Source organism: Hydra vulgaris, chromosome 02, assembly GCF_038396675.1.
Source record: "Hydra vulgaris chromosome 02, alternate assembly HydraT2T_AEP".
Lineage (NCBI taxonomy): Eukaryota > Metazoa > Cnidaria > Hydrozoa > Anthoathecata > Hydridae > Hydra > Hydra vulgaris.
In genome coordinates, this window is record NC_088921.1 from 12,944,500 (window position 1) to 12,956,153 (window position 11,654).

At 29.9% G+C, this 11,654-nt stretch overlaps 2 protein-coding genes across 2 annotated transcripts; one reads left to right on the plus strand and one right to left on the minus strand.

Annotated features, from left to right (window-relative positions):
* The first annotated feature begins 1,165 nt into the window (after positions 1-1,165).
* Positions 1,166-2,188, plus strand: LOC136075854 (zinc finger BED domain-containing protein 4-like). The gene has a single exon (XM_065789291.1). It carries the CDS (start codon positions 1,166-1,168, stop codon positions 2,186-2,188), a length of 1,023 nt encoding a protein of 340 aa, XP_065645363.1.
* A 5,315-nt stretch (positions 2,189-7,503) lies between these two features.
* Positions 7,504-8,428, minus strand: LOC136075855 (uncharacterized). Its single transcript, XM_065789292.1, has 2 exons — positions 8,117-8,428; positions 7,504-8,070 (listed from the first exon to the last, which is right to left on the minus strand). The coding sequence occupies exons 1-2, from the start codon at positions 8,426-8,428 to the stop codon at positions 7,504-7,506; spliced, it is 879 nt and encodes a 292-aa protein (XP_065645364.1).
* Between the last annotated feature and the right edge of the window lie 3,226 nt (positions 8,429-11,654).

Below are 11,654 nucleotides of genomic sequence, written 5' to 3' on the forward strand. Positions count from 1 at the left end.
ATAAATATTTGCATATACATATATATTGTAATTTGCATACGCGCACACATATACAAACTTATCAATGTAAACTTATAAATGTTTGGAGTATACATGGAGTATACTCCAAACATTTATGAGTTTATATTTATGTCAACTATAGAACATTTGCAAAAAGTTGAGATGTGAAATTTTTTGAAAATGTTCCTTAGAAATAAGGGAGAGAATATGTAGTTAGTATAGTTTCTCTCTCTTTTAACTCCCAGTATATGGAGTTAAACGAGAGAGAGAGTTATTATTCTAAATATAGTCTCAAATTGTATCGTATTATCAAAAAATTCGTATGATTAAATTTTAATTTACTTACTTTATTAATTCACTTACCTGTTTTTTAAAAGTTTTACTCATAATTACTCAAAAATACATTAAAAATACCGATTCCAATTCCGAATCTCCCGATTCCACCGATTCTCAAGGAATCGTAGGAATTGCAATTCTCAACTTTTTTGAACAATTCTGATTCTTTTTTTAAAAGAATTTTTAATGTAAGTTAATATATACACTCTTTGCCGTTGAGATTTTTTTTTGTTTAATTTACGTTAAATCTTCACTTTCGCATTTAATATCATCGTTGAAGTTAAGTAACTTTTAAGGAAAACCTTAACAACAGTAAACGTTGAAAATAAAAGTAAAAGTTTATACTCTAAATTTCAATTGATTTATTTTTTTCAATTTTAATCAATTTACCGAAGGTAAGTATTATCATAAAAATCTTATTTGCTTGTTTTATTAAAATAGTTATTATTGTTTTATTATAATAATTATCTTATTTGCTTGTTTTATTATAATAATAATTATTTTTATTGCCTTCGGATCTATAGTTGCGAGAGGCCTGGTCTTTGCAAACACCAAGTGTTTGCAAAGACCAGGCCACTCACATCTACAGATCGGAAGGCAATAAAAATTACAAGGCTTATTGCTGAAATGATATGCACAGATAACCAACCTGTTAGTATAGTAGAAAATCCCGGTTTCAAGAGGTTACTACAGTTTTTGGAGCCAAGGTATACGATACCAAGCAGAAAAAAATTCTCGACTATTGAAATTCCTAGCATTTATCAAAAGGTATCAAGTAAAATTCAGTTCTTGGCAAAAAAAGCTAATCGTGCTTAGTATAACTACCGACATGTGGAGCTCAATAGCCAATGTTGATTACATGAGCCTAACAGCACATTTCCTCACAGAAGATATGAAACAAATTCTCATTTGTCTTGACGTGGTACCTTTTCCTTATGAGTCCCACACCGCAACCAATCTTGTTAACTTTATGAATGAATCACTTGAGCGTTGGGGACTACTTGAAAAACTCAATGTAGTAGTAAGAGATAATGCCAGAAATATTGTTTCTGCTATGGAAGTCGGGAAGTTTACAAATATTCCTTGTCTTGCCCATACACTTCAGTGGGTTGTGAAAGACGGCTGCCTCGACAATGAATGCATATCTTTACTAACTGCTACTTGTAGAAGAATAGTAGGACACTTTAAACATTCGGTTAAGTCATACAAACTTTTGAGACAATCTCAGGAGATTCTGGGACTGCCTAAACACAGCATTATTCAAGATGAGCCAACTAGATGGAATAGCACCTTCCACATGCTGAACCTTTTAATTGAACAAAAAGATGCGATTCTTTTGGTAACGCCACATTTCCCAAACGCTACTCGACAAAACAAGGAGTTGTCAACCGGAGAATGGGATAGTTTGGTTCCTCTCGTTGCTGCTTTAAATGTGTTTGAAGAGGTCACGCTTACTGCAAGTTCATCGAAAGTGATCACATCAGAAGTTATCCCAATAATAAATGCAGTTAAAATGTCAATTGTTTGCATCAAGGACTACGGAAATTTTAAAGAATCTCTGTGTCAATCTTTGCATCGACGTTACGGAGACTGCGAGAACGAACCTATATATGTTTTTGCAGCAATACTAGATCCCAGATTTAAAAACAAGATTTTTAGGAGCAGGACGATGGCTGAGAAAGCTGTTACTTTATTAATTGGCGAGTTAAATGCATTGGACATAGACGAGGTTGATGAAATTAAAGCTGCTGAAAATCAAGAACCTACCACACCTGCTCCAGGTGCTGTCTGGTCATTATATAACCAATTAATCAACACAAATTCTATAGTAAGTATTGTGCTTCTATATTAGTATTGTACTTTAAATATTGCAAGCCTATAAATTGTTTTAATGTTTTAGATTTATACTGCGCATTGCACAATGTCAGACGAAGTAGCAGTGTACTTGAAAGAACCTCTCCTTGCAAGTCACGAGGACGTCTTTGAATACTGGAGGAAATCCAAATTTCTTAACATGAAAAAACTAGCACAGAAATATTTAGAGACGCTTCTATGTACAGTGTTTTCGGAGCGGTTGTTTGGTATTGCGGGTCTTATCTGCGACCGGAAAAGAAGCCGGTTAACTCCGGAACGATTGCTAATGCTTGTGTTTCTGAACAAAAACCTCCCGTTTCTTAACTATCAGTACTAACGGTACTAATATCATATGTAAAAGCTGATTGAAAAGACAACATTCTGTGTATCTGATCAATTTTACCATTACTTATGACTATATTATTTGTTTCCTAATATTAATAAGTTCCATACAATACATATATATTGTTTAATATTATGTTACTATGTTTAATATTATGTTATTATGTATTCCATACATATATATTGTTTAATATTATGTTACTTGTTTAGTTGCTATTATTTCACAGGGCCGACACGGTTTTCAAAAAAGAGGGGGAACACTCCCTTATTTCGAAAAAAAAGTCTATATATAGGTCAACTTTTTAAAAAAAGGGGCATGCCCCTGGGCCTTGGTGTCTTTGGTCCTGTTTCACCTGTGCCAATATAACTAATTTTGGTGTTTTCACTTTCAAAAACAGCATAAGTATTAAATTAACATGATATAACGGTTAAATTATTAAATTAACTACCAGTTTTAATTAAAATAATAAGAATCGGAATCGGTAAAGAATCGGAATCGCAACAGAGAATCGGAATCGGAATCGGTATTTTTCGGAATCGGCCTATCTCTAATTAAAAACGTCAAACAATTGATAATAAATGTTTAAAAAACTTTGGAATAAATGTGTTGAATATAAAAATATTTTACGTTCAACAATGTGTCAAGGTCAACTTTATAATTTGGGGAGAATGCCAATTAAGACGCCTCTTACAAGCAAATTAGACTTTGATGCAATTATCGAACTTTTTGGAAGCAAAAAAACTCGCAAAGCTCCTTTTGGCTAAATGTAATAAAATTAAATAGGACTATTTATTTTAAAAATTTAAAAATCAAAATAATATTTTTTTAAAGACAACCAGCGAACATTCTTGCTTTCTAAAAGCATATTTGTTTGTACAACTCTTTTAGAAATGGAGGTTTTGTTAATACTTCCGATTTTTATTTACATTTTTTTCTTTTTTATATTTCAAGAAAATTACTTATAATATGAATATTAAAGAAAAGGCAGCTTTACTAAAAACCTTTTCGTTACAAAATATTTTGCTAAACTAATTTCTAACAACAGAAACTTGTTTAAAAACATGTGAGGATTCGTTGACCAACCTAACTTTTTATATATATTGCATAAATATTTATAAATATTTGCATATACATATACATTGTAATTTGCATACGCACACACACACACACACAAAACACACACTTACATACACTGTTACACACACACACAAACACACAAATACACGCATATATTTTGTTGTTGTTGTTTAAGATAGGTAACTTTCAGACATGGAGTATACTCCAACATTTATAAGTTTATATTTATATCAACTTTAGAACATTCGCAAAAAGTTAAGATGACCGGAGCCTGGAAACGAATAAACCCTTAACCCTTTGACCCCCTGCCCTTAACGTACGAGCAACGAGTTTATAAAATTTATTTAATTATTTATGACTAAATTTATATTCATCGACAAATTTTAAAGAAGGATTTCCCACTTTAATATCTTTTGACCCATATCCACGTCAAGCCGATCGTGTTTAGATTTTTACACCAACGAATCGTTAGTGTCTAAAGGATTATCTATGCAAAAATCGAAGCCCGATCAACTAGGCGTCATAGATATCTGGTAATTTATATATATATATATATATATATATATATATATATATATATATATATATATATATATTATATTTTTTCTTAAATGACCGAAGTTACATGGTGACCGAACATTCTACGATTTACAAATGGTGATCGAGCAATTTTACAGTAAATACATATGTATATATATATATATATATATATATATATATATATATATATATATATATATATATATATATATATATATATACACACATATATATTTACTGTAAAATTGCTCGATCACCATTTGTAAACCGTAGAAAGTTCGGTCACTTTGGTCATTTAAAGAAAACTTTGGTCATTTAAAGAAAAATATAAAAAAGCATGAAAAACTCAAATTTTACAAACTTTTTTTTCTTAAATAATATTAGTTCGTAAGTATGAATCTATAGAAAAAGTAATAATATTTATATGCAACCTGCTGAATTAATTCTAAATAATAATTTAAATAAGCTGAACAATAATTTGAAAAAATGCATACTAATAAAATCTAAAATAAGCAAATTATTAAATTAAACGATCAAATTTAATCTTAGTATTACTAAGAATCAGCAAATTAATTATATTTTAAAAAAAAATTGTTAATTTCTGTAAATTAACTACTTTTTTTATTAAAATTTGTGAAATTTTGTAATACTCTAACTTTGTTCATTCACGGATAAACATCGAAGGAGACAATTAGCTGTAATATTTTGAAATGTTGATGAGTGAGCGAATGTAAAATTTACCGGTACTTTTACCTGTAAATTTACCAGTAAACTTTGACATTTTTGATTGATAGTTGATACACACCATGGTATTTTATTTGAATAAAAAATTTGTTCCTGATTTTAAAATTAACTGACGGTTCTTTGAGAAAAAAATATCAAGCTTGTGACATTTTTTTTGGAGATAAAATTACAGCTCAACGACAATATGGATGCGTTGCGAATCCTGTGACGATTGGTTGTGCGGATCTTGCTGTTCTACTATGGTCAACGATACGTGCAAGAATTTCCAATAAACACACAAAGCTTATATTAAGCAAAGTTGTGTTTTTTGTTAATTGAAAAAACCTTTTAAATGAATTGAAAAATATATTTTTGATTTTATTAACCAGTGGCGTAGCAAATGTGATAATGGCCAAAGTAATAAAATAGTTGACTAATTACAACAGAAATGACCAAAAAAAAATAAAAGGTCCTTAAATCTTTTTCGGGTTAGTTCTGCTCCCTTTCCTTCCTCCCAATATAACTTTTGTTTCTACAGGATCAAGAAAACATTTTAAAACTTAGTTAACTTTGCTAACAAGTAAAAAAAAAAATCAAAGAAAATACCTTATAATTTTTTTTAAAGATTTGCTTAAGGTCATTTTGCTTAAATAATTTAGAATTTGAAACAGAATTACTCGACAGCTAAGTAATAAAATCGAGAAATATTTAAATTGATTTTAAAATTTATTCTTTTACGTCTGAAGTCTAGTCAAAATGTCAAAGTTTATTTAGCCCGAACGCGGCAAGGCGCCAGAATATGTTGTTTTTATATTATTTATACAAGCAGAAAGCAACCCGTAATACGGGTTGCGGTCGGTCTGTTACTTAATTTATAGTGGCTGTTTTCCACTATTTAAAGTTGCGATAGCTTAACTAATACCCGGTAAGAAAAACGCTTTTAAATTAAAAAATTAAACCATCTGTTAAACTAAAATAAATTAATTTACCAATTATTTAACGTTATTTGAGTAAATTACATAGGTCATATCGGTGTATGGCAGAACCATTTTCCTAGACATTACTAAGTTCAACACAATGCGTTTTTAGTTACTGACACAAAATAATAATAACACTTCATCATGCTTTAAATTGACAAAAAAGTAAAGCTAAATTCTGGTTATATTTTTTATAACATGAACTTTAATTAATAAGATTAATATGAAGTGAACGTAAATTAACATGAATTATTAATTTTTTGGTATCCCTTTAATACATATTTCTTTAAAAAAGGAAATTGTCTTTAAAACGTTAAATGCACACATCTAAATAAATTTATTATAAATAACTAAGCAATTGAGTACCAATACGTTTCAAACAAAAAAAGTTAATTTACAATCAAACATGTGTATAACAAATTGAAAAAAATATGTAAACTTTGATCTTTTATATTGCATTAATGCGTCATATGGCAAAACTAAAATAAAAATTGTAACAGATAAGTAGGCATAAAAAAGAAAAAAAAAAAAAAAATGGAAAACAATTTACCTGCTTTTCGGTAGCCTGTTGTCATACTTGTTGCTATCATGATGCAGCTTGTCGGTGTTGTTTTATGACGTTATTTCATGTTGGCTTTTAGTAAACTTTAGTTTAATTTAAAAGACATCACAATAGATTTAAAATATTTTAATCAATAAGCAAAATAACAAATGCTTCAAGGAGCCAAACTATAAACATTAAAGATAAAAAATCAAATTGAGATATAAATTAACTGCATTTATATAGCTAAATATATTGTCTTGGCTTATAGTAAATTTTAAAAGTCACAGAAGAAAAAGCAGCAACAAAAAAGTTATAAAATCTTCACAATCTGATAGAAGACATTTACCTTTTGGTTGCTGTATGAAGAGGATGCTAAAAATAATATCAAATAATTATTAGTAAAGGTTTTTCCACTTTGATAAATAATCTTTTCAATTTGTGGAAGAGTAGCTTGTTCAGCTATTAGAAGTGGGACTGAGCGGTGAATGAAATCTTCCATCATAAAAGCTTTGTATGTATTCCAGAAATGTAAAGCATTGTCAGGTTCACAAAAGGTCAAAATAACTGAAAACAACTGTCTAATTTGCTTTGGCATACGTGTTAAAACCGCCTCAGAAATAGTATTCTGCCATTCAGTGTCATCTTGCAACAAACCTTTCAAAACACATGCTTCACAAAATGTTTCAAGGACAATACCATTAACAGTACGCACATCCTCCCAAGATGTTGTTTCTTTTGTTTGCAAAAGTAACAGTTCAAGAAAAAACAATTCTCCAGTTGGATTAACTTTATACATTCTTACTCTCACCTTATTACCACCCTTTGTCTAACCTTCCATTTACATGTTTATCATCAAATATAAAATGATAAGGAATGTCTACATACGAAGAGCAATGTGCTCTTTCATTTTCAGCATTTATCTTAAACCATGCCGTTAGGTGCGTATCACGTTGAGCTGCACGATCTAAAGCCATTTGTTCTGCTTCTTCTCTAAAATACACTAATTGATTTTCAGGTAGATGAATTTTAAGGCGTATAATAGTGTGTGACATATGACTTATTGGATACTCGAAAACTCGCCACAATTCTTCATGTGCACTAACATAACGTCAATGTAAAAAAGTGTTTACTTCATCGTGATTAATTTGTTCATTTATTAAAATATTGGCATAGTCGTGACCCTTGTATATGTAATTGTACAAATATTTAACAGCCTTAACAGACATGCAAGCTTCAACATTAATGTGAGCTTGATATTTCTTTGATAACCATGGATTGTAAAGTACCACCCAGCGGTTATCTACATTGTTACCTTTAATATTGATAACCAAACCATTATCACGACGTCTATAGGGTGGATAACCATTATGAACTGCTACTGTGTTAGCATTAAATTCTTTAGGATAGTTTTTGCTGCACACCCCATCTTTCATGCAGGGAGAATTTGGATTCAGTATGCCACATGGACCGTGAATCATGCAAGTTTTAACAACGTCATAAAGGTCTCGATTAACAATCAGATCTGGAATTTCTTCAGATATTAAATTATCGATATCATATGCTGCTTCAAGCTTATCATCATTTGCAAAGTGAAGTAAAATATGAACATGTGGCAAACCACACTTTTGAAACTCAATAACCTGAACATGTTTTACAACTTTCCCTAATACACCGTGCTTAAAAAATGTCATTAATAAGGTTATTTAATTTGAGTTTAAATACTCGAATAACCAAGTCAGGTCTATCATTTGCTGTTTGATCTGGATATAAATTTTCAGTTATCTCGCGCCATTTTGGGTTGCAAGTGAAAGTAATAAAAAGATCTGGTCTACCATACTTATTAATTATAGCAATAGCATCTTCAAAGTTTTCCTTTAAAGCTCTAGGACTTCCTACATAAGTTGATTGCAAAACTACAACACGCCCTGGTCTAACATTATGATCATTTCCAAGGTTGTTTACATGTTCGTGTAAGACATCATACTGCTCGCTTTTCAGTTTGTTTTGGTTATTTCTGATGAGATAATGTAACATGATTTCTACCTAATGTAGCACACTCAGGGTTGTGAACCAATTGATTATGCCAACCAGCATCACCCCTCGGAAAAAATAGAGGATAAACCATAGGATCTAAGTTGGCAGACATGCTTGATATAGTTTTAAAAGGATGGCCTCTTGGGTAAATAACAACTTCCCTGGAAGCAGGTGGTGCACCATCTTCGCCAAAAATAAAACTGCAACATCACCATGTGAAGGAAGATTATAGCAACGTCTATCTTGCCCTTCAAGTAAAGACATTTTTACAACTGACACATAGCGACCTTCTAGAGCTGCTCGACGAATTTCTTTATCTTCCACTTCAGCCATGTTTATAAATGCGAGAGCAAATGGGTTCTCTTCACTAATAATAGTTTGCCATCAAAACATTAAGACAATTAAGCAAAGATCATTACCACGTTGTTGCGGTAAGCAACACGTAATACGGGTTATGAGTAATTAAATCATTGCTTATAGTTAACGACAAAAATAGACTAAAGTACCATCAGTTAAGTTCTTTTTAAAATCTGTTACACACAGCAGGTACCATAAAAGGAAAGTCAAGTAAAACCTGCCAATACCTATAAAAAGAAAAGAAAAATAGTTACAATTTTTAATTACTAAAGTATCATTTGCATTTTATTGTTAGTAGAATTAAGATAATAATATAACAGAAAATATAAAGAATTAAAAAAATAGCTATAACAGCCCAACTCTATCAACACAAAACACAGAAACAATAGCGAATAGCATAAGATAATTGTAAGCACACATTACAGACATTACTATGTCTCTCCAAAATAATTAAAAAAGAAAAGATTATAAAAAGTCTAGACAACTTAACTTAAAAACACGGCCAAATAACACCACAAATGAATAAGATATTTTATAACATATTTTATCAACTATAATATAACGAATTAATATAAGAATAACATAAGATATATAAGAATAACATAAATAATATAAGAATAACATATTTTATCAACTAAAATACTTGAACTAAAAAGGCTTTATTTATTACAATATTGAAGAATTATGGTTTAACAATTTGAACAATTATATCATAAAATAACAAGCAACTCGTAAAATATTTTATATACATGGTCATTATCAATTGTGGTATTAAGAAATACGTAAGAGCTCAGTAATTACATGTTTTGTTGATGCTCCCTGTACTAATTCTCATTTAACTCTCATCTAAGAAAGAGAGGGAGAGAAAGAGTTTTCATGGCAGCATATTAAAAAAAGTAAAAAAGACACGCAATAAATAGTATTAACTGGTTTTATTAAGTTTTGTTAAACAAAATTATTTTCACCTTTATTATTTGAAGTTCCAGCTTCTCTCTAACTGTTGACTGATGATTAATTGAGTAAATTTCATATCATTAAATTTACAAAATTAAAACCATGTTTCAGCAGTAAGCAAACTTGAATTTATAAAAAAAATTTTAAATCATTTAATTTAAAACTGTTATCAATTGTTACTATAAATAGTAAAATTCATTCTTAGTATTGTTCTAAAGTGTTTAAAATCAAATAAACAAACATTAACACTGCTTGACACTGAATTCTGGCAAGTAAGTTTTTGCTCGCCAAGCAGCATTTTTTACATTTCAACAATGACTAATCTCATTTTAGCTCTGTCTCTTTCATTTGGACAACAATTAATTTTGCCTATTATTTACTTAAATAAATAATTCGCCTATTACTAGCCACATACATATATATATATATATATATATATATATATATATATATATATATATATATATATATATATATATATATATATATATATATATATATATATATATATATATATATATATGTATATAGTTCTATAGTTCGTTGCATTTGGGAAGTGCGGAAGGAAAAAAGTGATTCTTACGCCAACACATACGTCACTTTTAGTTATTTTTGACTTTCGTCCAACATTTACTTGTTGTCAGAAAATTAAAACTATTAATTTAATTTCAAATTAATCGTTTTTTAAAAAAACCACAAAAACGCAAATTTAATTGACCAGAATGTTTTTAAAAACATTCTGAATGTTTTTAACAATATAAACAATGTTTTTATTTTTTTTTTTTTAATAAAATGTTTTTATTTTTTATTTTTTTAATAAAATGTTTTTATTTTAATTTTTTTCACTGTAAATCATGCGCGGAGTGTTGCTACATCGACTATCTTATAGCCTGACTTGATAGGGAATGCTGCTACATCGACTGATAAATAGCCTGACTCGCAAAGGAGTGCTGCTATATTGAGTGCTGCTACATCTACTCTCTTTTAGCCTGACCCGCAAGGGAGTGCTGCTACATCGACTAAGGGTTTGGTTGGGATATATATCAAAGCCTTAACCACAATTTTGATATTGAGGGAGGGGGCCTGGGGTTGAAAAAAAAAAAAGGGGGGGGGAGTTATGATCAAGAACAAATTTGAAAATAATAACTTATAATAACTAAAACAAACTTTTTAAAATTAGTTTTTAGGGACACTTATTGCAGAGTTCAGAGAAGTAATTTAAAAAGTTTAATGACCATCTAAACCCATATACTTTTTAATATCTATAAGTTATATTAAAAAAAGATAAAAATAAGAGTCAAACATTGCATATCTTGACAACATAATTAACGGAATTGACCAAAAAGGTTTATTTGTGTTTGACATTTATTAATAAATTCATTCGCATTTTCGGCTAAATCAGTTTTATCAACTGCTTCCTTGTGAATATGAAGAACCAGCAAATTGTTCAGACAGGAATCTGTTGTTGTTGATCGAAGATAGGTTTTAAGTCTTTTCAAAGCGGAGAAAGACCTTTCACTAAGAGAATTAGTAGCTGGCATGACAAGAATCAGCTTTGCAATCTTTACAACTTCTGTAAGTAAAGCCTTTTTGGAGTGATCCAAACTCTTTAGAAACATTCAAAATACAATTGGCGGTAATGTTCTTTAGGTGAATCGTGGTAATGATAAGTTTTTTGTGAGTTAAGGGTTTTTTGTAAATTATCTGGCCTTTTTCTTTTTCTTTGAAGTTTAGGATCAGCAACACCAAGCTGGATTTTCCATTTCATAGAACGTTCCCAAAACAACTCTTAAATTTTGCTGCTTCGGAATTTTTCTAGAACATTAACAACTTGAGATGCTAAATTTTGTCCTTCCACTGCTGAAATATCTTGACATTGGAGTGCCTTACTCAGATTGTTGGTTTGTTTTAGCAG

What these genes read in the sequence shown, in the direction of transcription:
- LOC136075855 (XM_065789292.1), bottom strand. Translation starts at nt 8,428, where the DNA reads ATGTTACATTATCTCATCAGAAATAACCAAAACAAACTGAAAAGCGAG. An exon ending in GACCTGACTTGGTTATTCGA is followed by an intron (nt 8,071 to 8,116) that starts GTATTTAAACTC and finishes ACATTTTTTAAG; the next exon opens with CACGGTGTATTAGGGAAAGT.
- LOC136075854 (XM_065789291.1), top strand. Translation starts at nt 1,166, where the DNA reads ATGTGGAGCTCAATAGCCAATGTTGATTACATGAGCCTAACAGCACAT.